General features: G+C 67.0%; 6 protein-coding genes across 7 annotated transcripts; 3 read left to right on the top strand and 3 right to left on the bottom strand.

Annotated features, from left to right (window-relative positions):
• Positions 1-798: 798 nt before the first annotated feature.
• On the top strand, positions 799-6322 carry BICDL2 (BICD family like cargo adaptor 2). The gene is made up of 10 exons (XM_056134990.1): positions 799-836; positions 1763-2040; positions 3556-3771; positions 3861-3977; positions 4189-4335; positions 4827-5024; positions 5131-5253; positions 5571-5701; positions 5853-5973; positions 6047-6322. The coding sequence occupies exons 2-10, from the start codon at positions 1777-1779 to the stop codon at positions 6206-6208; spliced, it is 1479 nt and encodes a 492-aa protein (XP_055990965.1). The 5' UTR covers positions 799-836; positions 1763-1776; the 3' UTR covers positions 6209-6322.
• Positions 6323-6557: 235 nt separating this feature from the next.
• On the bottom strand, positions 6558-9372 carry THOC6 (THO complex subunit 6). Its single transcript, XM_056135010.1, has 13 exons — positions 9137-9372; positions 8609-8724; positions 8455-8519; positions 8266-8369; positions 8055-8092; positions 7928-7976; positions 7766-7837; positions 7581-7683; positions 7450-7499; positions 7318-7380; positions 7035-7145; positions 6812-6946; positions 6558-6698 (listed from the first exon to the last, which is right to left on the bottom strand). The coding sequence occupies exons 1-13, from the start codon at positions 9173-9175 to the stop codon at positions 6618-6620; spliced, it is 1026 nt and encodes a 341-aa protein (XP_055990985.1). The 5' UTR covers positions 9176-9372; the 3' UTR covers positions 6558-6617.
• Positions 9373-9441: 69 nt separating this feature from the next.
• HCFC1R1 (host cell factor C1 regulator 1) lies at positions 9442-10637 on the top strand. 2 transcript variants are annotated; one of them, XM_056135021.1, is made up of 4 exons: positions 9442-9666; positions 9938-9994; positions 10076-10204; positions 10371-10637. In XM_056135021.1, exons 1-4 carry the CDS (start codon positions 9572-9574, stop codon positions 10504-10506), a joined length of 417 nt encoding a protein of 138 aa, XP_055990996.1. In that variant the 5' UTR covers positions 9442-9571; the 3' UTR covers positions 10507-10637. The 2 variants fall into 2 exon arrangements, with proteins under 2 accessions (XP_055990996.1, XP_055990997.1); XM_056135022.1 differs by lacking the exon at positions 9938-9994 and having other exon boundaries at positions 10371-10601.
• Positions 10638-10890: 253 nt separating this feature from the next.
• TNFRSF12A (TNF receptor superfamily member 12A) lies at positions 10891-12734 on the bottom strand. The gene is made up of 4 exons (XM_056135023.1): positions 12521-12734; positions 11723-11827; positions 11428-11562; positions 10891-11344 (listed from the first exon to the last, which is right to left on the bottom strand). The coding sequence occupies exons 1-4, from the start codon at positions 12612-12614 to the stop codon at positions 11289-11291; spliced, it is 390 nt and encodes a 129-aa protein (XP_055990998.1). The 5' UTR covers positions 12615-12734; the 3' UTR covers positions 10891-11288.
• A 570-nt stretch (positions 12735-13304) lies between these two features.
• Positions 13305-15511, top strand: CLDN6 (claudin 6). The gene is made up of 2 exons (XM_056135017.1): positions 13305-13520; positions 14823-15511. The coding sequence occupies exon 2, from the start codon at positions 14846-14848 to the stop codon at positions 15509-15511; it is 666 nt and encodes a 221-aa protein (XP_055990992.1). The 5' UTR covers positions 13305-13520; positions 14823-14845.
• Positions 15512-16323: 812 nt separating this feature from the next.
• CLDN9 (claudin 9) lies at positions 16324-17040 on the bottom strand. The gene has a single exon (XM_056135018.1). The coding sequence runs from the start codon at positions 16986-16988 to the stop codon at positions 16335-16337; it is 654 nt and encodes a 217-aa protein (XP_055990993.1). The 5' UTR covers positions 16989-17040; the 3' UTR covers positions 16324-16334.
• Between the last annotated feature and the right edge of the window lie 7672 nt (positions 17041-24712).

The raw sequence follows: 24712 nt of genomic DNA, 5'->3' as shown, positions 1-24712 counted from the left end.
CAACAGGGCTTCCGGTCCCACAGATTCAGGATTCCAGTTGCTTCCGGTGCTCCTTTGGTCCCTGCTGGTGGTCTCTGTCCAGGGCCCCAGGGAGTCTGGGAAGGGAGGAACTGGTCACAAGCCAGGTCATCACGCGACAGTACAGCTGCAGGGACCTGGGGCAGCCAGCACACCCAGCCCCTGGCGGCTGTGAATGGGAGGGGCTAGGACCTGACAGAGTAAGGTGTGGTCGGGGCTAGTGGCTCCAGGCGGTGCTGGGCTGCAGATCAGACACCTCAAGTCACACTTCAGAGGTTCCCCTTCAAGTCCAGCGGACTGTGTTCCCCAGCAAGTTAGAGCGTCAGTGTAGCGTGTCTGGGAGAAGTGGTTGGCGCTTGGTTAGGGCCCCCGGCAGGCAAACACGCGCCCTTAAAAGCTTGGGGCAGGGGGTGGAGAGATTGTCTAGCAGGGAGGGCGCTTGCTTGACGCTACTGACCCGGGGTAGGATCCCCAGGACCACAAAGACCCCTCCAGCCCCTCCAGGAGTGATCCCCGGGTGCAGATCCAGGAGTAAGCCCTGAGCACAGCCAGGTGAGCTCCCTGCAAGAAATAAAGCATTGGAGGCAGAACCGCCTGTGTAGCTTGGTGTCTCTACAGTTCCCAAACTCTGATTTCTCCCCCGCGGGGCTGCCCTGAGCCTCGTGTTTGCACGCGCCGTCCCGCGACCCCACCGGCCCCGGCCGCCAGGGGGCGCCCGCCCGCCCCGCCCCTGCTCACCTGTGCGGGCGCGCACCTGGCGCCGCCTCCGGAAGAGGGACTCGGAGCGCGGGGACCTCGGAGGGAACCCGGCGCGGCGGGTGAGCCTGGGTCGCCGGGGACTGGAGCCCTTCGAGTTCCGAGTGGGCCAGGTCCGGGGTCCGGGGCGGGGCGGGGGCGCGCGGACGGGTACAGACAGCGTGGGCCCCCTCGGGCAGGGGGGCGGGGGCCGGGCCTCCGCAGAGACAGGTGGGTCGAGGTGCCAGCGGGCGGGACAGCGACGGGAACGATGCCCCGGGTCTCCGGAGCGCGGTCTGGTGGCGCGGCTACACCAGCCCTGGCCCGCAGCTGCCCACTGGGCCTTGGGAGGGGGCTGGCGGCCCCGAGACGGCCGGACCCGGGCCCGGACACCCCGGGGAGGAGCGGGAGGACGGCGCGCGCGGGATGAGGGGCGTGGGAACGCAGGGGCCAGGAGGGCGCCCCCTCCGCCCTCCCTGCAGAGCCGAGCTGGGGGCGGCTGGCAGCCAGCCGCGCGCTCCCCAGAGGCGGGCTGGAGGTAAACAGAAACCGGGAACCACAGTTGCCGGTACTACCTGTTGCCTCGCCCTGGCCCGCCCTGTGTCAGCGCTGGGAAAGCCGCGGGCTGGAACCTCCCTACGCTCGGAGACAGAGGGTCTGGGTCCCCGCCACGTAAGGGCCGGGTGCCTGGGCACCTGGGGTGAGAGGCGCAGGGGTGGAACCTGATTCTGGAAAGCCTTCAGTTCCGGGGCTGGGGGGAATGGGGGCGTGGGGGGGTCAAGGCCCGGCTTCTGGGGAGGGTTCCCAGCTGCTGGGGGGCTGGGGGAGGAGAGGGCAGAGAACAGGTCGCCTCATTTCCTGCTACCTTGTGCCTCAGTTTACCCTGGGGACATTAACGGAGCTGGGTGGCCAAGACATAGATCATTAACCATTTGGAGGCCAGCAAGGCCCTGACCGCAGTACTGGGAGCGCCAGGACAGGCGAAGAACTTGAGGGGTCATTCCCACAGATGCGGCGGGCACCATGAACTCCCCAGCCGGGCTGCTGTCGGGGGCTGCATCTCCCAGTGGCGAGGATGGCTTCTTCCCCTTTGTGATGGAGCGGCGGGACTCGTTCCTGGGGGGTGGCCCCGGACCCGAGGAGCCCGCTGACCTCGCCCTGCAGCTGCAGCAGAAGGAAAAGGACCTGTTGCTGGCTGCAGAACTGGGCAAGATGCTTCTGGAACGCAGCGAGGAGCTGCAGCGGCGGCTGGAGGCGCTGAGCGCGCAGCACGCAGAGCGGGAAGAAGTGAGAGGGGAGGGGGTGGTGGGGGAGGGCTGGAGCATTCAGGGACCAGATTGTCCAGGGCGGGATATGGGCTTAGGGGGCCTGACTTTGGCCTCTGATCCTGGCAAGGCAGGCATGCCCGCCCCCCCCCCCCCCCAGCAGTGCCCAGTGCCCTCCTGGTCTCTGTCCTGACTTCAGTTCTCCCTGATCCTCCTAGGCAGGCCTGGGCTCTGGGCCAGCCATGCCTTGTCCTGGGGTCCCAGCTGCCCTAGGCACCGAAGCCCCTCACTGCTGGGCCTTACCTCCCCCTGCCTACATGACCTGGGCAGCCCTGTCCTTCACCACCTGCTGCCCAATCACACCTCCATGGAAGTGGCCGTTGGTCCTCTGGCCCCACTACCTGCTGTCCTGGCCCAGTGTCCACTTGGGTCCACAGTCCACCCCTTTCCACCTTACAAGCCTGCCACTTCTCACAGGGTCCATACTACCCCCACCTCCCTCCAGACTCCCCCACATGGGGCCCACAGACCCAGGTCATTCATCAGGGTTGCAGCTCCTCACTGTCCCAGAGTCCTCCCAGACCCCCTCTCTGCTGCCCCCAGCCAGAGCCTCTCCAGGTCTGGAAGAAACCCCAGCTTGTGCCCCTGAGCCTTTGCACCTGACACTTTCCTCCCTGGCCTGCGACCTCCTCTCTGCTCGCGCTGGGTGCTGGACATGCTCTGTCGCTCTGTGCAGCCTGGCTGAGGCGTGGGCCCCTTGCCTGTGGTCCTCTGAGCTCTGACTGCTTGAGGCTCATCAGCACTGACCGCTGCCCTGGGACAGGAGCTCAGGCCAGATGGGCAGGTGGGACTCAGCTCGGCAGTGTGGGGATCACCGGGACACAGACCTGCACGCCTCCAGCTCAGGGCTGCTCGCTGGTGCCTGACTGCCGGGGCTGGGAATTTTCTGTGCTCAATGACTCTGTGTCCTTGGCCAAGGCATGGAGCCCCTCTGCCTCAGTTTCCTCATTTGTGAGAAGGTGGGCTCCAACACAGCGAAGGAAATGGAGCGCAGAGGCAAGCCTTGCTCCAGGACTAGGGGAGAGAACCGACTAGTAATTGTGGCTGCGTGGTCAGCACTGCCTTCCTGCTTCGGGCCTCTGATGAGTGGGGCCGGGGACCAGCCCCCCCAGACTCACCGCCTCCCCAAAGCTGGGCATCTGGGTGTGCCCGCGTCCCCCCGCTGGTCCGACTGGTTTGGGGGAGGGCGGGGCTGGCAGGGTAAATTAGAGGGAGCTGGTCAGATCTGCGGGGAGAGGGGCCGGCAAGGGCTGGAGCTTGCAGCCCCTGGACAGGCAGGAGTGAGACCATGGGCCGGGGGTTCAATTCGGCCAGACTCAGGCGCCAGAAGCGGCGGCTGCGCCCTCGGGCCCAGAAGCTGCGGCGGCAGTCTGAGGTGGGTGGCACTGAAGGGCCTCTAGCCCCCTTGCAAGCCCCCACGGGTCGCCTGGCTCCCTCAGGCCCTGCCTGTAGCTGAGGCTCTGTCCCCGCCCCACAGCGGCTGCAGCAGGAGAACCACGAGCTCCGCCGCGGTCTGGAAGCGCAGGGCGCCGAGTGGGAAGCGCGGGCCGGGGAGCTGGAGGGCGACGTGCAGGCCCTGCGCGCGCAGCTGGGGGAGCAGCGCTCCGAGCAGCAGGACAGCGGACGCGAGCGGGCGCGGGCCCTGGGCGAGCTCAGTGAGCAGAACCTCCGGCTCAGCCAGCAGCTGGCTCAGGTGGGACGGCCTCGACTCCTGCCCCGGGCCGGGACCCCTCTCCGGGTGGCGTGGGGGCTGGGCCAGCTGAGCGCCCCCCTGTTTCCCAGGCTTCCCAGACAGAGCAGGAGCTGCAGCGCGAGCTGAACGGCCTTCGTGGGCAGTGCCAGGCACAGGCCCTCGCAGGGGCAGAGCTAAGGGCACGGCTGGAGAGTCTGCAGGGGGAGGTGAGTGCCGGGCAGGAGAGCGGGGAGAGGCTCTGGGTAGCTAGCACCCCCCCCCCCAAATCCCCCTCATACTCCCTCCAGCACAGCTCTAGGACCCTCTTCCATTACCCCTGCAGCTCCCCTGCAGCCCCCTCAGATCTCTGCAGCCCCCTCCAGCCCCCTCAGTTCCCTGCAGCCCCTGCAGCCCCCTCCATCTCTGAGCCTTCCCCAGAACCAGATGCTGCAGAGCCGCCGGCAGGACCTGGAGGCGCAGATCCGAGGCCTGCGGGAGGAGGTGGAGCAGGGCCAGGGCCGGCTGCGGGCAAACCACGAGGAGCTGCTGCTGCTGCGGAGGGAGAAGCGGGAGCACAGCCTGGAGGTGACGTGGGGACCCTGGGACGTGGGGGGCAGGGCCGGGTCTCTGGGACTCCGTGGAAGGTCACTGAAGAAAGCGGAGTCCGCTCCCAGAACCGTGGGGTGCAGCACCCACACGCCTGGTCGGGCCGGGGGATGCCCGCGCTCGGGCAGGGAGACAGGGAAGAAGGAACAGGCGAGAACTTGGCAGTCGGCGTCCTGGCGTCCCTTATCTCAGCACCCCTAATAGTGTGGAGCAGCCGGCCTCAGTTTCCCCGTCTGCGGGGGCTGGTACAGCGCCCAGCTGGGGAGGATGCCAGGGTGCCGAGGGAGAAGGCTGACCGGTCGGGGGAGAGGCGGGGCTCTGGGCGACGCCGGACCGGGCTGGGCCCGGGGAGACTGAAGGCCTCGGGGCGCGAGGCGCTGGGAGACTGAAGGCCCCGGGGCGCGTGGGGCGCGGGGCGTGGGCGCGGGCACGGGTGGCCCCGGCTCACCGCTCGGGATCCGGGTCCTCAGCTGGAGCGCGCGCGCGCCGAGGCCGGGGAGGCGCTGAGCGCCCTGCGGAGGCTGCAGCGGCGCGTCTCTGAGCTGGAGGAGGAGTCACGCCTCCAGGAAGCCGACGTGTCGGGGGCTTCGCTGCAGTCGGAGCTCGCCCACAGCCTAGACGGCGAGCAGGCCCAGGGCCAGGACACGGAAGGCCGCGCGAGCCCCCCGGTGAGCCCCCGCCCACCCGCATGCTGCCCGGGAGGGCTGCGGGTCCCCCCTCCTCCATCGGGGTCGGGCCCGCAGCACCTCCCTGACCTGCGCTGTTGGCGAACAGACCACGCCATCCCCGGAGACCCAGGAGCCGTGCGCATCGGAGCCCCCCAGGAAGCGAGCATCCCTGAGTCCGGGGGAGGTGCTGGAGGAGAAGGAGGCGGAAGTGGCCCTGCTGCAGGATGAGGTGGGGAGGGCCGGATGCTGGACGCGGGCCGCTCCGGGCCGCAGCGCCTTTTCTATCCATGCCTTTGCCCATGGATTCCCCGCTACCCGGATCGCCTTTCACCCTAACAAATTGTCATGCGTATGCCACCTCCTCCGGGGAGACTTCTGAGATCTACAGGCCCACTCCTGGCCCCTATACCACCCAGCACGTCCCGCCCCATTCCGTAGCAGCCTGCGGGCGCAGGACCACAGTGGCCTGGAGCCCCGGCCTCGGAGAAGCACAGGAGCGGGGAGACCCCGGGGTCCACCTGGCTGTGTCCCCTCCCCTCCCCGCAGATCGCTCTGCAGCGGACAGAGCTACAGGCCCTGCGCGAGGAGCTGCAGAGGCAGAAGGAGCTGCGGGCGCAGGAGGACCCCGAGGCGGCGCTAAGCAGCGCCCTCTCGGACCGGGACGAGGCTGTGAGCAAGTGAGCCTCTGCGCCCCCGCACGGCCCTGGAGGCGCTACCGCCCCCAGGGGCCCTGCCCCTCTCCCCGCCGGGCCCCGCGGGGGCCCAGCAGCACCCCGCCGGCCCTGCGCGTGAGGCCCGGCCCCTGACCTGCCTCGCGTCTCCCCGCAGGGCGCTCGAGCTGAGCCTGGAGCTCAGCCGCGTGTCGCTGGAGCGGGACTCCCTGTCGCGGGAGCTGTTTCGCGCCATCCGCCAGAAGGTGGCGCTGACGCAGGAGCTGGAAGCCTGGCAGGTGCGGGGGACGGGCCGCGGGCGGGGCGGGGCCCGGGGGCGGGGCCGCGGCTGACACGCCCCTCCCCGCCCAGGACGACATGCAGGTGGTCATCGGGCAGCAGCTGCTGTCGCAGCGCCAGAAGGAGCTGAGCGGCCCGGGGCCCGCGCCTCGCCGCGCCGCGCCCCGCTTTTCGCTGCGCCTGGGCCCGGGGCCGGCCCGCGGCTTCCTCAGCAGCCTCTTCCGAAGGACCTGAGGCCCCGGCCGCGGGCGCTGCGCTCGCCCCCTCTGGAGCTCTTGCCGCTGGCCAAAGGAGCGGCCAGGCCTGGGTGGTCTCCCGTGGGGGGCCGGTGCCCTCCGGGGAGTCTGGGTAGGGGCTCGGAGGGGACAGGGTCCGGCCCGGGGTTCCGGCCCGGTGGCGGGGGCCGGTGGGCAGGACCTATCTACTTCCCCAGTCTCTACACGTCTGTCTTTTCGGGGCGCTGTTCCCCCAGCTCTGGCACGCCCCAGGGCAGGGCTGGGCGCGGCTACTTGTGTATGGGGATGGACAGTAATATATAAACCGGAAGCAGCTGGCCTCTGTTCTTGGAAAAAAAGGAGGCGCGTGAAAAAAACAGAACTTTTATTGTATAAAAATGAAAAGGCTGCAAAGTGCTGGGCGGTGCTCAGAAGGACAGGGAGAAGGCGCGGTAGCCCAGGTTGGTGAAGACGTCCACCCTGCAGCTGTTGCCGGCCGCCGTCAGCACCTAGAGGCAGGTGGGACGTGACTGAGCCGCCCACGCCACTGCGCCCCCCAGCTCGGGGCCTCCCTTGCACTCAGGGGCTGTCCATCCACCGCGCCCCCCAGCTCGGGGCCTACCTTGCACTCAGGGGCTGCTGGCTGCTGGTTCAGAGCAAGACTGAGCAGCCCCGGGGACGAGCTGGGCACCTGGGCCTTGAGCTCCCCACTCAGCTGCCACTGGTTGACACAGGGGCCTTGTCCTGCCGACAGGATCTGCCGTGGGGGGAAGGCTGAGTGAGACAGGGTCAGGGCGGGGACGGGCTGGCCAAGGGGCCCCCCATCAGGGCCCAGAAGGCCTCACCAGGTCCTGGTAGAAGGTAACGTGCTTCTGCGGTGCCCGTAGGGGGAAGATGGTGGTGGGCGTGGAGGAGCGCAGGTGCCACAGGGTGAGCGCTGGGCCCCCACCACAGACCTAGGCAGAAAGGAGGGTCCCACAGAGCTGGGTGAGGGGCCCCAAACATAGAGAGGGGTGTCCCCACAGACCTAGGTGAGACAGGGAGACCCAGAGACCTAGTAAGAGGGCGTCTCCAAGACCTGGGTAGGAAGGAGGGTCTCAGCTCCCAGCCCGACCGCCCCCCGCTCACCATCCAGTCAGAGTCTGTGGCCAAGCACCCGATCCAGCGCCCGTTGTGGGGCCGCGCACACTCCTGAGGAGAAGAGGCAGGGTCAGGGGTGCCCAGGCCACCAGGAGGGAGAGGCTGTGGGCACACCCTCACCTCATGCTTGTACACCTCGATGGTCTGGACTTCCTTGGCCGAGCGGAGATCTACCGGGAAACAGCCCTGGAGCTGAGCTCAAGGCCCCCGGCTCCCTCAGGCCATCGGACCCTCCCCCGGCCCATCCTTACCCCACAGCCGCACGGCCCCGTCCTCGCCCCCCGACAGCACCTCGGGGCTCCGCTCCCGTAGCGCCAGGCAGTGGACGTAATCTGTGTGTCCCCGAAGGGCCCGCTGTGGGGACAGCGACGGTCTCATCCAGAACAGGTCCCTGAAGACGCTAGTGCGCCCCACCCCCAGCGCGGCCCCCGCTCACCGTGAAGGTCCCAGTCTCCAGGTCCATGGTGTGCAGCTGACAGTCACCCCCCGCCAGAATGAGGGAGTTCTCCTGCAGGGAGGAGGGGCGGGAGGGGGTCAGGGCCCATCTGGGCCGAGGACGGGGCAGGCGAAAACCAAACCCGGCCCCGAGGCCTCGCACCTTGGGGACCAGTAGCAAAGCGTTGATCTCAGGCGCTTCCAGGCTGGTCCTGGGGGAGGAGACGGGGGTCAGCACGGAGATGAGGTGCCTGCATCCTGTGTGCCCGCTGCCCGTGACCCCAAATTACCTGTACGGGGGTTGCCGCCGCCACAGCTCCTTACAGCCCTTTGCGGAAGAAAACTGGGCATGACCTCACAGGCTCCCTGGGCCCGATCCCCGCACCCCACAGCCCCCAACTCCTTGTGAGGGAGGGCTTGGTCCTGGCTCTGCACACGGGGGTCACCCCTGGTGGGGTTCCAGGGCCCTCTGTGCTGCTCGCAGGCCCGCAACAACTCTACCTTCTTGAGGATCTCTGCCCAGAGCCAGGCCTTCACCTCGCCGTCGCCGGCGCTGAGCAGCTGTCGCTCAGTGGACACCATGGTGTAGACGGGTCCCTCGTGGGCTGGGCAGGAGAGCAGCGGCCTGAGTGCCCCGCCGCGCCCTTCCCTCCCGCCCGGCGCCCCCAGCCCCGCAGCAGCTGCGCCCACCTTGGAAAGTCACCACCGGCTTCTTGCTTTCCTCCTTGGCCTCGGAGCTCAGGGCGGCCGACAAGCTGCGGGGAGGCGTGGGGAGGGGAGGCTGAGCGCCCGCGCGGGGGGCGGGAGCGGGGGGCGGGGGGCGGGGCGGGGCGGGCGCGGGTACCTGAACACCGCGATCTGCCCGTAGTTATTGCCCGCGGCCAGGAATTTGCCGCAGGGCGAGACGCTCTGGGAGAAAACGGTCATGTGCAGGCGCTGCAGGGCCTGGAACACCTCCATCTGCGGGGAGAGGCGGCGTGACGGCCGTGGGGCCCCCGCGCCCAGCCGCGCCGCCCACGGCCCACACTTGCGCCTGGGGCAGCCCATCGGGCCAACTGCGGGCACGCCGGGGGGCGGCGAGGGAGCCCCGGGGAGACCCTGCGGCGGCCCCCTCGACCGCCAAGCGCGGCTCCCGGGGACCGGGTCACGGCGGGGGGACCCCGCGCGCGGCCGACGCCGCCGAGGGCTGGACAGGGCGCTGCGCCCCAGCACGGGCGGCCGCAACGCCTCTCCGACAGGCCCGTCGGCTACTCCCGGGTTCCTCTCCCGCCCCCGGGTCGGAGCACGCGTCCACCGCTGCCCGCGCCCAACCGCCGCAGCCCCCTCGCGACGCGGACTACAAGCCCCAGAAGGCACCGCGCGCCCCGCTCACCTGACCCTGAGGCCCCGCGTGCGGCGCGGCTCGCTCCATCCCCGGGACTACGAGTCCCAGGGTGCTCCGCGCGCCCGGCAGCCTCGCGCTTCCGCCCGCGTTCGCGAGAGGCTCCCCTCGGCGGCGTCCCTCCGCCTCCACGCCGCCGGCCGACGCGGCGACCGGCGACCGCCGCGCGCCGCCCCGAGTCTCGGGAGTCGAGGTGACCGCCGCGGAGTTGGCCGGCGCCGAGGCGCGCCCCCGCGCAGCCCCGCCACGCCACTCCCCTCCCCCACCCCGGCGAGCGCCCGCGCCGCCGCCTCTGCCGCCGCCGCCGCCGCTCCGCGCCTGCGCACACTCGCGCCTAAGGCCCCGCCCTCGCGTCGACCCCGCCTTCGGAGGCGCCGCCCCTCGGGTCCGCATCCCACCCCTCTTCCCGCAGGACCCTGAACTCCGATGATTCTGCAGCAGCCCCTGGAGCGAGGCCTCCCGGGTCGGGCCCAGCGCGACTCGCGGGCCGCCTCGGGAGTGCCCCGAGGCCTGGACTCGAGGTGTGTGTCAGGGGCCTGCCGGCCTGGCCCGCGATGCCGGCGCTTTGGAGGGGTTGGGGACCGGGGAGAGGGGCTGGTCCGCGGGATGCCCCGTGAGGGGCGATGCACCAGTGCGGAGGTGGCCTGGGACACAGGCGCTGCAAGGCCCCGGAGACGGAGTGAGTTAGGCCTCCGCCGAGACAGACCAGGGGCTCCAGGCCGCGAGCTCCGACGGACAGTTCCCGAGATGGGTCGAGAGGGTGGGGTGCACCTGGATCTCTTCTCTTCCCAGCTCTCCTCCCCGAGGAGCTGTGCCCATGAGCACCAAGCGGCGCCTGGAGGAGGAGCAGTGAGTTCAGGGTCAGGGCGGGCCCCCCAGCTGCAGCCCCTTTTGGCTGCCCTCTGACCCTTCCAGCCCGTCTCTCCCCAGGGAGACCCTGTGCAAGCAGTTCCTGTCGGAGGAGAACATGGCCACCCACTTCTCCCGCCTGAGCCTGCACAACGACCACCCTTACTGCAGCCCCCCGATGGCCTTTCACCCCACTCTGCCCCCGCTCAGGTAGGGACTCGGCTGGCGGTCCCCGCTCCAGAGCCTGTGCCGGGCCCTGCTTCATCCTCTTTTTAGCAAGCCAACCTGCCAAAGGTGCCAGCTTCTGGAGACGTGGGTCTGGGGGCGGTGGCCTTGCCGTGTTTGCCTCAGCCCCTGCTGTCATTCCCCCTTCCAGGAGCCCTTGCTCGGAGCTGCTTCTGTGGAGATACCCTGGGAACCTGATCCCTGAGACCCTCCGGCTGCTGAGGCTGGGGGACACCCCTGACCCCCATTACCGTACATCCTCAGCTGGGGACATAATGGAGCTCTGAGTGCCCCAGTCATCCTGCCCCTCACGCAGGAGGCTGGCTGCCCTCCCTAGCTAGCCTCCAGACCAGGCCGCGGCCTCAGGATCCGTCTCCAAGGAATGGGCGGGATGGTGCTCAGGGTGGATGGGCAGGGGCACCCCCAGGAGACCCGAATAAAGATTGCTGTGTCAGCCTGGAGTCGCAGCCTCTGGGGTGGGGGGGCTGCAGGGTCCCCCCCCCCCCGCCCCCAGCGCTGGGCTCCTCCTCAGATCCTCCCTGGGAGACTGTCAAGGCCAGGCCAGCCGGGTCCTGGCAGGCTGGCTCCTGGCTAGGCATTGAGAATGTGTGAGTCAGAACCTCCGCCCCCACGGTGACTCACACCCTCCCTCCTGTGCCACTCTCCAAACCTTTTAAAGTTAAAGCTTTTATTAATAAATTCTCCCCAAATAAATAGCCACCCCCCTCCAGGGGGCCGAGAGGGCTGTCTTGAGATCAGCCCCCCTAGAGGGCCAGCCCCTAGTGTAGGAACAGATCCCTCCCCTCCCCCTGCCCGGGATGAAATGTCAGTACAGATGCGGGTGGGGCAGAGGGAGAGGGCCGCAGGGACCCCTCTGTGCAAAATGCAGTTCCTTAGTGTCGTGCTCGGTCTCCTGTTCTTCCTGGAGTCACAGGCCCATTGGGCTTCTTGGCAGGTTCCCCTGAGACCAGGACACGGGGCTCAGAGGTGATTCACTGTCCCCCCCATTCCTCCACACCCTGGCGGTGTCTGGGGTGGTTCCGGAGAATGAATGAGCAGAGCAGGCCTCTCACTGGATCAACGCCACGCCAGGGCAGCCCTCGCCACCCGTCTCCTCGATGGGAGCTACAAGATAAAAAGAGGGTGGTAAGGAGCAGGGGGACAGGCACTGGGGGCCGGGGGACGGCAGGTGGCAGGGACACACTTACTGGTGAACTTCTCTCTCCTGCGGCAGCGCTTCCAGACCAGGAAACCGGAAACTAACCCCAGCACAAAGGCCAGTCCCAAGGCACCCCCCAGGATGGGCCACAGCAACCGAAAGGGGGTGGGGGGGGTGGCAACACCTAAAAGCAGAACTTGAAGTCAGACCTCACACCTTGCCAGACCCCACCCCATACCTCTAACTACTAAGAACCCTCCTCGAACCGAGTGGCCCTCACCTGGCTCCAGACACCCCATCCCCAGGAAGACACCCGCAGCCCCCCTCCGCGCGTTCCCACTCACAGCCCAGGCAGAAGTCGCTGTGCGGGCGCGCCGGGCACGAAGCACAGTCCATGCACTTGTCGAGGTCCGCGCTCCAGGAGCTGCCCCGAGAGCAGGGGGTGGTGCCTGGGGAGGGGGCGGGGGTCAAGGCTGGGGCGCGGCGCGGCTATTCTGGGGGCTGAGGTCAGGGTCGGCCGGCTCGAATAACGTGAGTCACAGGCGCCCTCCCCCCGCATTCCTCCCAGGTGACCGCACGGTCCGACCAGGCACGGATAGGGGCCAGAGCGCGGGACGCCGGGCGGTGTGGGGGTCAGGTCCCCACAACCCCCCGCCGCCGGCGGGTGACTCACTCCTGGGCATGGGGCCCGATTCGTCTGGGTCCCTCCCCCCCGCATAGCTGGGCACTGAAGTCACCGGATGGAAGGGGCACCCCACATGGTATAGGGGCACAGACAACCCCCCGGTCGGCCGACACGAGCTCCCCAAGTCTCGGTTCACTAGACCTAGGCAGGCCCGTTATTGACCAGTGGGGGCGTGACCCCTTCTCCAACCAGACATCCCGCCCTCAAACTTTCCCTTCCCACTTCCGAGCCCGACTTCCAAGACAGAGTACCCTCCACTCTAGTGGGACAGGTGGGGAAACTGAGGCCCGGACGACGGATGGAAGCAAGGTGGAAGTCAGGGTCGACCCCTCTGGCCAGTGAATTCGGTGTCCCGTGGGTGTCTGGACCCGGACGCTCACCCCGCCTCACCCCCCGCAGTTTCTCCCGGCCCACCTGGTCCCCAGGGTCGGCTCCCCCGCCCCCGTGCCCGGCATACCTGGCACCCGCTCCCCGGCCGCGACGACCAGCAGGGCCAGTCCGAACCCCAGCACGAGGACCCGCAGCTGCGGGTGCAGCGGTCCGGGAACCATGATGCGCGCACGGTGGCCGCGGGCTGCCCGTCTGTGGCCTCGGGCGGGCCGGGACACACCGCGGCGCCCCGCCCCCACCCCCGCCTTCCGGGGCCGACCCCGCACCCGGCACGCCCCTAGCCCGCGCCCGCGGCGGACGCCCCGCCCCAGCCCCGGCCCTGGCCCTGCCTCCCCCCGCCCCCGGCCCGCGGCCGCGCCCCGCCCGCCCCCGGCTCCGCCCCTATGAGGAAGCGCGCCCCGCCGTGGAGCCCCGCCCACCCCAGGCCCGCCCCGGCGCCACGCCCACCCTGGCTCGCCCCCAGCCCGCCGCGCCGCCCCGCCCCACTCTCGGCCCCGCCCCCCCAAGAAGCCCCGGCCCGGCCCCGCCCCAGGCCCGCTGCGGAGCCCCGCCCGTGTGGCGCGCTGAGTTCACTCATTCGTTCAACAAACCCGGGCCTCGCTGGGGAGCTACGGGCCCCGGAGACATGGATCAGGCGTGTGTGGGAGGGGCGCGGGGCATACCCCAAACAAACAACCTAGGCCAGACCTGCAACTCGACGGCCCCTGGAGGCAAAGCAGCCACACGCACCCAAATTCCTGGCGCGCCTGTCCTCGGCCTTAGGAAGGGCTGCTGGCTCCATTTCGCCGAGGGTGAAACTGAGGCCGCGGCCACCGCGCCCGAAGGCGGCGTGGCCGAGACGGTTACACACTCCGCGCCCGCACGCACTGCGCCCCATGCCCCGCACCGGAGTCGCGAGCGCCCCCGAGCGCCCCCCACCGACGCGCGCCCGCCACGGTCGGAACCGGGGTCTCTGCCCCTCCCCGGGGCGGTGGTCCGCTGACGTCACAGCTGCTTTAAGACCCCCGCCTCCGCCCCCAGCCCCACACTCGGCCGGCTCCTTCGAATCCCTCAGGAATTTGCAACAGGTGAGCGCCGGGAAGCGCGCGTGTGGGGGCGGGGGAGCAGGCCCGAGTAGCGGGGCGCGGAGGCCGCGGCGGCGGGCTTGGGGTGCTGGCCCAGGACCCGAAGTCATCCTCCTGGTGGCCACCCGGGGCGGGACGGGTGGGGTACGCCGGGCCTACAGGGTCCCGCAGAGACTCTGGAAGGGTTAAGCGCCCTTCCCCCCTCCCGGGGGACAAAGGCACCGAAACCGGGCGCCCCTCCCCCACCTGCACTGCCTGGTGGGGCGGGGTTCCCCTCCCCCTCCCCTCACCTGCGGGACCGACCCTGCTTCCCGCCGTCCTGAGCCCCTCGGCCTCCCTGGACCCCCGCGCTCCTGCGGCGTGCGTGTGGACGCAGGTGGGCGCCGCCCCGTCGCCGCGCACCCGGGCCGGGCCGGCACTCGTGGGCCAAGGCGGGAGGCGAGCCGCTCGCTCGGTCCTGGCCCCAGCGGGGGGCTTGGACCGGGTCGTGGTTTCTGGACCATGAGGACCACCTCCGACCCGGAGCGAGCCCGCCCCTGCGACCTCCAACTCCCCGCGGGCTGTGAGCCGAGACAGGTGTGCGCCGGCCTGTCCCAGCCTCCGGGTCACCGCCACCCGCAGCTTTTGCGCCCTTTAGGGAAGGCGTTTCGGGCAGAATCTACAGAAAATGCTCCCAGCACGGGTCTGGTTTGTGGCCCCGGAGTGCAGCTGGTGGCCTTGGGGAAGGAAGCTTTTCCGGGGGCGGGATGAGCGAGGATTTAGCCTTCTGGCCTTCGGGCTAGGTTGGGCTAGGGCACACAGGACCTTGGGATTTTTTGGTACTTTGAGGCTACACCCGGTGGTGCTCAGGCGCTACACCTCACTGTCCTGAGGGTCTCTCCTGGCGGTGCTCAGGGACCACTGAGGATCCACCCAGAGCAGCCTCTTGCCAGTGAAGCCTTCAGCCCTTAGCACACTAGGGGCCAGATCCAGGCTGGGCTGAGGGACGCGGACTCGTGTGCGTTGGGGGTGTGCAGGTGTGCAGGAAACTCGAGAGCACCAACCCGCCTGGTCCTGCCCCTGGTCACCTGGCCCCCTTTGGCAGCTCTGCTGCTGGTGCATCCCCCTGCCAGCGCTGGCGCTCGTGGTGCAGCCATTGGCCATCACCCTCCAGATGCCCGTGAGTATGCACGGCTGCCAGGATGGGCTTGGCCCTGACTCGCTGTTTCACTGGCATCGTGCTTGTCTGCTCTCAGGAACTGCGGCGGGTCCAAGGTAGTGGGTTGGGGTAGGCCGGCCAACATGTCCCTCTGCTTCTCTCCTCAGGCTTGTGCCCGCTCCCCGTCGCCATGGCCTCGGCTGGTCTGCAAATCCTTGGCGTTGTCCTGGCACTGCTGGGCTGGGTCATTGCCCTGGTGTCGTGCGCCCTGCCCCTGTGGAAGGTGACTGCCTTCATCGGCAGCAGCATCGTGGTGGCGCAGGTGGTGTGGGAGGGGCTGTGGATGTCGTGCGTGGTGCAGAGCACCGGGCAGATGCAGTGCAAGGTGTACGACTCGCTGCTGGCGCTGCCGCAGGACCTGCAGGCGGCCCGCGCGCTCTGTGTCGTGGCACTGCTGCTGGCCCTGCTGGCCCTGCTGGTCTACGTGGCGGGCGCCAAGTGCACCACGTGTGTGGAGGACAAGGACTCCAAGGCCCGCCTGGTGCTCTCCTCTGGAGCCGTCTTCATCTTCTCCGGCATCCTGGTGCTCATCCCTGTCTGCTGGACCGCCCACGTCATCATCCGGGACTTCTACAACCCGCTGGTGGTGGAGGCACAGAAGCGGGAGCTGGGGGCCTCCCTCTACCTGGGCTGGGCGGCCTCGGGGCTGCTGCTGCTCGGTGGGGGGCTGCTCTGCTGCACCTGCCCCTCCGGGGTGTCCCGGGGCTCCAGCCACTACATGGCCCGCTACTCAGCCTCGGCCCCACGTGGCCCCGCTCAGGGGCCCTCTGAGTACCCCACCAAGAATTACGTGTGATTTGGGTGGGAGTGCGCTCCCCAGCCCCCCTCAGCATTGGTGTTTGGAGAAGCTTTGGCATTTTCAATTCTTGTTTTAAAGCGAGGGGGGCTCCCCCACCCCACCCCTGAGTTGCCAGGGGTTCTCACCGTTGCACAGAGCTGGAGCCAGAGAGATGATGCGGAGCTTCTGGATCTTTCTCCACCTGTACATCCCCACCTTGAAGCCAACCAACCTGGAACTGTGGGCCAAGCTAGATGGTGCCTGAGGCACGTGGATGGCCTGTCCCTGAACTGCCCGGGGGCTCTCCCTGGGCTTGCTCCAAAGCCTTTGCACCGCCTGGAGACTGTCTCTGAAGGGTCCTGGACTAAAGTTCTCAAGAGCACCTCTGCCCCCCCCCATTCCGCCCCCTCTACACGGCTCTATGTTCACTGAATAAAGTGTCTTTTCTTCCAGATCTTTGGTGTGGGGAATGATGACAGGGACCGGGTGTCTCACCTTTGTTGCCACAGATCCGCAGGCTTGAGTAAAGGAACTTCCAGCAGCCCCGCCGCCCCCAGAGGCCTTGGCCTCCCCATCTGACACAGATCAGAGAAGCCCATGTACAAAGCACGTTTATTTCCATGGCAGCAGGGAGAGGGGCTCCATCCCCCGCCCCGCCCGGGGCTGGCTCCTGAGAAGCAGAGCCAAGGGCAGGGCACCAACCCTGGGGATTAGAATCAAGTTCTTGGGGCAAAGCCAGTATGAGGAGGGGGTGCAGTGGGGCCCTGGCTCCAGCTTTCGGAGCAGGGTTAGCCTGGGGGAGGGTGCGAGGCTGGGGGCAGGCAGGCGTCTCCTGTGGCCCTCACACATAGTCTCTCTTGTCCAGGCCTGATGCGCCGGAGCGGGAGGGGATGGAGTAGCCCAGCCGCGGGCCTCTGGCCCGGTCCAGGTGGGGGGGCGGGCAGGAGCAGCAGAGCAGCCCCCCGCCCAGCATGAGCAGGGCTGCGGCCGCCCAGCCCAGGTAGAGCGAGGCCCCCAGCTCCCGCTTGAGCGCCTCGGCCACCAGCGGGTTGTAGAAGTCCTGGATGATGGCGTGGGCCGTCCAGCAGACAGGGATGAGCACCAGGACCCCGGCCAGCAGCAGCACAACCCCCGCGGTGAGCTCGATGCGAGCCTTGGCGCCCTCGTCCTCCACGCACGTGGTGCACTGGGCGCCCGTGATGGCCACCAGCAGGCCGAGCAGGGCCAGCAGCAGCGCCACGACGCAGAGCGCGCGGGCCGCCTGCAGGTCCTGCGGCAGCGCCAGCAGCGAGTCGTACACCTTGCACTGCATCTGCCCGGTGCTCTGCACCACGCACGACATCCACAACCCCTCCCACACTACCTGCGCCACCACAATGCTGTTCCCGATGAAGGCAGTCACCTTCCACAGGGGCAGGGCGCACGACACCAGGGTCCCCAGCCACCCGAGCACGGCCAGGCTCATGCCCAGGAGTTCCAGGCCCGTGGAAGCCATCGGGAAGGTCTCGTCGAATCACTCAGAGGCAGCGTCAGTCGCTCCCACGGGCTTCCCCGGGGCCACCAGGAGCAGGTTGTGCGTGTCCGGAACCTGGCAGTCTTCACATCTGGGGTCCTCTTGCCAGGCACCGTCTCTTCTCGGGTGCCCGCTGGCGTCTCTGAGCCCCACGGAGCACGAATCAGCTCAGCCAAGTGTCCCTTCCGGGGCCTGACTTGCTGTCTGAGGGCTTGCGGGGACCCCTCCGACGCACCTCCAGGCTGGGCTCTGGCTGACACTGGCTCCCCAGACAGGCTGAGGTCTGAGCGCCTCTGGGACTGCTGACTCCCAGCGGGCGGAGCTTTAAAGTCCAGAGAGGAGGGGAGGGGCGCGGGGGCGGGCCTGGGCGGGACCAACGTCGGGGATGGGGGCGCAGAGGGGGCTCCAGAGACCAGACCTGAATATGGGACACCCATACAGATGCCCAGGGACAAAGAAATGGGCAGAGCACACCAGCAGGGGTGGGGGTGTGGGGCCAAACTGACTCAAGACGGACAGACAATTCAGGGGTGCCCTGGCTGCATTGCTGACCCGACCGCCCCCGCGCTGCCTTGGCCCTGTCCCCCTGTCCCCTTGCCCCCCTGCTCCTGGTTTCATGATGAAAGTATCGCATCCCCCCCCTGTGCCCGCGCCTGCCGCCGGCCCAGGAATCTGATCTGTCTCCCACGGGAGCCCGCCAGCGCTGTTCCCCGGGTGACAGGTGCCTGGCAGCCAGCTCAGGTGGCATCGCCTGGGCAACGGCCTAGAAAACCTTCCCCTGCTGCACCTGGGCTCAGGTGTGCCCCCCACTGTAGCGGGCGGGGCTGAGTCACTGCTGAGACCTGAGGTTGCCCCTGTACAAGAACCTACTGAGGGGCGGTGGGGGGTGAGCCTCACACAGGCATCCTGCCTCTAGCCCTGCAGGGAAGGACCCCCCCACCCCCCCGCACACAGGTCACACACCGGGTAGCCCTGTGGTAACCCCCAGCGCCCCAAATGACTGCCCTGTAGGAAGAGTCAGCCCTGCAGAGAAGCGCCTCTCCGACCCTGGAGGGGGGATGGGCTGAGCAGGGTCCTAGGTGGGGCATCCTCACCCAGGGTGGGAGCCTTAGGTGACCATTGGGGGGCTTCACCCCCAGTCTTGGAAGGGGGGCCCTTATTTGCGAAGGGAAAGCAGGCATGCCCCTCCCTGTGGGGACACTACCTCTACCAGGCTTGCCGGGACCCCAAGCTTGTGGGAGCTTGCTGGGGTAAGCACACACACACACACACACGCACACGCACACGCACACGCACACTACACAAACCACACAGGAACAAGCACATGCTACACACAGGCACACACAAAGAACACAGGCACACGCACACACATACCACACAGACACACAGGTACACACACACAGCACACAGGCGCACGCGCACACACACACACACGCCACACAGGTACATACTACACAAAGGCACACACACCACACAACACCCAGGCATACGCAGGCACGCAGGCACAGTGGGGGCGGGGTGGCTGTGAAGGGCCGGAAGGGGAGGCCTGTCAGTGGCTCCCTCCGACGCCTTCGGGGGGCACCAGGAATCCAGGAATCCAGCAGCACAGGTTGGGCAGGTGTCTGGAGGGGCCCAGGGCCTGCCGGCCTCCCTCCCTTCCACTCTCCTCTAGCCTCCCTCCGGCCCTCCCCTCCCCCTCCTCGCCCAGGCCCCGGCCGACCCCCTTGTCTTGAGCATGCGTACTCTGCAGTTTGCCCTGCACTTGGCCTAGGGACTCGGAGCTGCCCTGGGCAGCCTGTTGGGGTCCCAGGCCCCTCAAAAGCCCCCCTGATGGGTCCTTGGGGGCTGCACCCTGGGGCACACCCGGTGACCAAGCCGGAACAAGAGAATCTGGTTTTCTAGATCCCAATTCCTCTTTGGCATCTGTGCGGACCCCCAGCCCCCCTGGGCCTGTCTCCTGGGGTTCCAAGCAACTCCCACCACCCACTCACCCGACTAGACCTCTCCCAAGGCCCAGGGAGATCGATGAGGAAGTGCCCGGGGTGGCCACCAGAGGAGCCCCCTGGGGCTGTGCCCAGGCACCCGGGCAGGTCCACGTCTGCCCCCAGCCAGGCCTGGGCCCAAGCTGCTGTTCTCACCGCAGGTGATGAATTTAACGGGAGTCGGGACTTGAAGGGTTAACCTTGGGGTCTACACAGAACTGGCGTTGTGGGTGGCCATTGATATGGAGAGGCGGGGACCCCGGGATGTAGTTTCCATATCTATGGAACTTTAACCCCACCCGCAGCCAGAGCGAGGTGGGGGAGGGGCGGCGAAGAAACTGAGGCTTGAACCGCGGGGACCCTCGGGGAGACTCTGGGGGCTGCTCCTGCCATTTCTTGGCTCTCAGAGGAACCCCAGAGGTGAACTGGGGGGACACACCGAGCACACGCCCCACCCTCCTCCGCAGGGGCCAGGAACTGACCATTGTCTGGGTAGCCATTAACTTTATTATCAGGGTCCGAAGTGGCCCTCGAGGGTGGGGCTGCCTCTCCCCGGAGGCCCCTTCCGTTTGCTCTGCCCCTCACCCCGCAGCCAAGAGGCGGCAAAGCTGCTGGGCCCCGCCCCCCACCAACCGGTGCGGTGGACCCCCGGGCACCCAGGGTGAAGCGCTCGGGGCAGCTGCAGCGGCGGGCAGAGCCTCGGGGGCCGCGGCCCCAGCGCGCGAGAGGACGTTTGCGCAGCAGGAAAGCGCGGAGCCGCTGGCTCGCTGGTGGCCCTGCAGCTCCGAGGTCTCCCAAGGTCAGGCCGGCGTCCCGAGAGGGTGCCCAGTGAGAGAGGCTGGGGTTACCTGTGGAACAAAGGGAACTTTATTCGGGCTGCCGGGGAGAAACTGCGACGGGGGCAGCGCGGGAGCGCGAGGCTCCTGACTGTGACTCACCGCGTGCCCCCTGTCCCCGGGCTTACTTCAGAGCCCTCGCATGTGACCCGGGGCGGCAGGTATGGGGTGGCATCGCGCCTGCCCCGGGCAGGCCTGTGTCCCTTCGAAGCTCCCTCCCGAGGCCCGGAGGCCGCTCCCCACCCGAAGCCCAGCGGCCAGGGCCTCTCCGCCTTCCCTTGGGGAGGGAAACTGAGGCACGTGGAGCAGCGTCACGACAGCATTTTCAGTTTTCCGTTGCCTTCCTCTCGTGGCGCATTATGCTCCACCCCCGCACACCCCCGCCCCCGCCACGCCGCCCGCGGCCTTATCAGCGCAGCGGATCACCCTCGGCCCGCGGGCAGGAGGCTGGCTGAGCGCGCGCGGCCCGCTGACCCTCCTCCGCAGCAAGGGACCCCTACTCACAAGCCTGCAGACCCCCGGCGTCCCCGAGCGAGGGCGGCCGGTGGTCAGCAGGTCGGCGGCAGGAAGTAAGGCGGCGGGGGCGGGGGAAAGACGGGCAGCGGCCAGGGGCCGGGGGGTGCGGGCGGCAGCGGCCAGGGCTCGGGGGGGTGCGGGCGGCAGCGGCCAGGGCTCGGGGGGTGCGGGCGGCAGCAGCAGGCTGAAGCGCGAGGGCCGCGCGGGCAGCGGCGGCAGCGGCCGCGGCGGCGGCTCGGCGAGGAGCTGCGGGCGGCCGCGTGCGCCCACGGGCCCGGGCGCGGCGGCCACGGCGGCCTCGGGCAGCGGCGGCAGCGGCAGGTGCGCGGGCGGCGGCGCGGGCGCGGGCAGGCGCGGCAGGTCCTGCAGGGCGAGCGCGGCGGCGGGCGGCGGGGGGCGCGCAGGCCTCGGGGGGCAGCTCGGGCAGCACCAGGTGCGGCCCGGGGCCCCAGGGCGCCAGCGGCTCGGGCCGCAGCGGGAGCGCAGGCAGCGGCGGCAGCTCGGCCAGGGCGAGCGCCAGGGGAGGCGGCGGTGCGGGGCTCAGGCCGGGCGGCAGGCCGGGCAGAGGTGGGTGCGGCAGGGAAGGCACGGGCGGGGGGGTCAGCGACAGCGACGCGCGGGCCCGGCCCAGCCGCGAGTGGGCGCGGGCGCGGGCCAGCCGCGGATGCGAGCGGGAGTGGGGAAGCCGCGCCGCCAGCGTGGCAGCTGCGGCCGCACCTGGGCCCGGAGCGCGCGCACGTAGCGGCCTCGTCTTTCCCGGTAGCCACGCGCCGGTTGCAGACAATCCAGCCAATCAGAACCGCCCACCGGCGTAGCCCATCCAATCAAGGGCCTGTGCGCTGGATGTCCGCGTCTCTCCCCACTGCAGCCAATAGGAAGTCCACGCGCTTTTGATCAATTGTTTTCGCCAATCATGAAGTCGGGCGTTACCGGAGGCCACACCCCGATCCCTGAGCTCAGGCGCTGCAGAAGCGCAGTGGGCGCCCCCTCCTGGCCTGAGAGTCGAAGCCGCAGTAAGCTCTAGCTCCGCTTCTCACCGCTCCTAGGGAACTGTGTGACTCTTTTTTTTTAGAATGGATCCTTTGCAACGATTAGTTGTATAAATCAAAAGCAGGGGGCTGGAGAGATAGCACAGCGGGGAGGGCGTTTGCCTTGCACGCGGTCTACCTGGGTTCGATTCCCAGCATCCCATATGGTCCCCTGAGCACCGCCAGGAGTAACTCCTGAGTGCAGAGCCAGGAGTAACCCCTGTGCATCGCTGGATGTGACCCAAAAAGCAAAAAAAAAACCAAAAGCAAAATTTGTTGACAAGTAGAATTGTGTTCCTGTTACTAAGAATGTTGTAAACGACAGGTGCGTGATAATCTGGTAGCTAGGTAGCTAGGTAAAAGGAGAAAATAGTGCATATATTTAAAATTGGACTATGGAGACGCCAGGGAAACAGTTCAACTGTCAAGAACTAATGCTTTGCGTGCAGGAATCTTGGTTTGATCCCTGGTACCACACGGTCTTCAAGTGCCAAGCCAAGAGTGGCCTCCACCCCACCAGATCTAAAGAAAACGTTGGTGGGCTAAGGAGATAATGCAGCAGGCAACGTACCTGCCTTGCATACGGTCTTTCTGGGTTGGATCCCCAGCACCATACGAGATCCCCTGACACTGGCAGAGTGATCCCTGAATACAAGAGTTAGAAGGAAATAAGCACAGCTTGGGGTGGCTCAAAAGAGAAACAAAAATGGAATATAGAGACCTTGTTAAACAGTATTAGAACATTTCTAGGGATGGGGTATAGAAAGGAGACCACCCGGTGTGCCCAGATATTAGTTTATATTCCTGTAGATGTACTTTAGTTTACACTTAGTTTACACCTCTGCGGGTGGGAGGGGGCACAGTGATCAGTTTCTGCTGGCCACTGTGTGGAGTGTACACCTTCTCCCCACGTCCAGCAAGGTGCAGCGGGTGTCTCTGCAGTTCTTGTTTGGTGAGCGTCCTATGTGAAGGCTAGGCGAAGGGCCCTAGCTGCCAGCATGCCTCCTACCACCCTCAAGCCCCAGCTAGAATAAGGTTTCAGAATGGATGAATGAAAACAAAGAATCACTTCATGTGAAATGTGTCTTTATTGGAGCTTTAGGGAGGCTCTGGGTCCAGAAATGTATCTGAGAAACTTGATTCCTGTTTCTATCAATTAGCTCGGGTTCAGTGACTTGGTTGCACATTGTTTCACTTAAAGGCAAAATTTCCAAGAACCTAATCAAGAACCTCTCAAGGGAGGACTTACAGTGTTTGCATGTCTCGGAGGGAGCATAAAATTGACAGAAGAAAAGCTAAAGTCTAAAATGATTCTCGCAGTGAATGAAGTTCCAGAGGCTGAGAGAATCAGACTAAATTCCAGTTATGTTTACTGAATATCCTGCTTGACCCCCGGCCCCAGATTTTGTGCACGCTCAGGTCTTCAGTGCTGGCCTGCCGCAGCTGAACTCAGGCCAAGTCAGGCTGTGTGAGGGGGAGGCTTCCCAGAGGGAGCGAGGGAGCAGTTGGGCTTCTCAGGCTGTGTGGCCGAAGCAGCCTTCCAGCACGAGGCTGAGTTCTATCCCCAGCGCTGCCCACGACTGCAGCTTGGCACTGTGTGACCGTTGGAGCCCCACAGTTGAGTGTGTGTGCAACACCCACCATTGCAGTCAAGAGCAATAAAGACAAGGAGGCAGGGGAACCAAAGCCTCCGCGGGCCGCCCAGGCTCCACACCCAGGGCCGGCCAGCTCTGCAGCCTCGCTCTGAATCTCATTTAGGATTGAAACTGCTTTCATATTTTTTTGGGGGGGGAGTGCACCCAGCAGTGCTCAGGGGTTACTGACTCTGCACTCAGGGATCACTCCTGGTGGTGCTCGGGAGACCATATGGGGTGCAGGGGATTGAACTTGGGTTGGCCGTATGCAAGGCAGGTGTCCTCCCTGCTTCCACATGTCTGGGTGAATATATCTGTCATGATCCTGAGATGAGAAAATAAAGCAAGCCCATCTCTCTGATACTCGTGCTTGACTTAATTTTTTGCAGGAGGTTGAAAAGCTTTTGGTAGTCTCAGGCAGAAGTCTGAGGGATTCATTTCCAGGGCTGACTGGACGCATGTCCATCTTGGGGAGAGCCAGGAGGTTGCTGGGCAGTTGTGGAAGCGCAGAAGTAGCCCCCGTGCAGGGTAAGGGGAGCAGGGGACCCTATGCCACCCACCAGCTCACTGAGGCCCGGGAAAAGGCTGGAATCTGAACCTTAAACCCAAGAGACGAGATGAACTAGCACAGAGCTAGCAACCAGGTGTGTCAAGGAAAAAGTGACCCTCGGTTTATTTGTGTAACAGGTGAATTATAAATGCAAATGCGGGTTGTGCCGGGAGGTCGCTTATGAGGCTACGCGCAGGCTTTGTATGGGGCTCCCCAGAACCACGTGTTCCCCACTAAGCACAGCGGATAAGGAACCCCACAATTGGGATTTCGCTCCTGCTCCTGGATCAGAACCAAGTGCCCCCCAAGAGCAGGTCCAAGTTGGCTCTGGGTCTGGACTGAGGGGCTCAGCATTTCCCCAGGGGGCAGCGGCCTGCGAGGAGGCAAAGCAGAGACAGGCGGTCAGTCAGGGTGCAGGGGATGGGCCCCCGTGGCCCACCGCTGCCTCTCGGGAACAGTGGAGTGAGGGCCAGAGGGTTTTGCTGACCTCTGAGACCGCCTCCCCTCCCCTCTGGCCCTCACCCCCAGAATGCCCCCACCTTGCTGCTCCCCAGACCCCAGAGAACCACCCACTGGAGGATGCGGGGCCCAGCTCGGGGGGAGCAGAGACCACAGAATCCCGGGTCACTGCAGCCCCCAATCCAGTCCCCGGGCCCCGGACCCTTCTCTTCCTCTCTGTCCCCCACCCCCAGTGCCCCCTTCCACCTCTGGGGGCTGTGGTGCTCCTGACCTCCCATACTCCCCCACACCCCCTTACCTGGGCTGCTGATTACCCCGCCAGGCTTGGAGGCAGCCCCCAGGACCGGGAAGAGGGCCAGGGGCCTCGCCCCAAGGCAGTGGCCTGAGCTGTGGAAGGAGGGGAAGACTGGGTGGGGCCTTCCTGCAGTCCCTCTGCAACTCCCCCGGGCCCCCCAGGCTCTCAGACCCCCCAGGCCCCGAGGCCCTGCCCAGTTGCCAGGCGTCAGGGCTCGCTCCCTCATCTGCACATGTCCTGGGGCTGATGCTGCGAGTCTGGGGTGCAAGGACACTTTCTCCCCATTCCCGCAAGATGGGGTCATTCCGTTCCCCCGATGTCCCGCCCCTTGTTTGGTCCCCGGCTCCCACACACCATCCTGGGGACCCCGGGGAGGAGAGGAGGTCGGAAGCAGGGTTGCCTCTGA

The sequence above is a fragment of the Sorex fumeus genome, unplaced genomic scaffold (genome assembly GCF_029834395.1).
Source record: "Sorex fumeus unplaced genomic scaffold, SorFum_2.1 ptg000110l, whole genome shotgun sequence".
Taxonomy (NCBI): domain Eukaryota; kingdom Metazoa; phylum Chordata; class Mammalia; order Eulipotyphla; family Soricidae; genus Sorex; species Sorex fumeus.
Note: the sequence above shows the minus strand (reverse complement) of the source record. Positions and strands in the feature narration are given on the sequence as shown.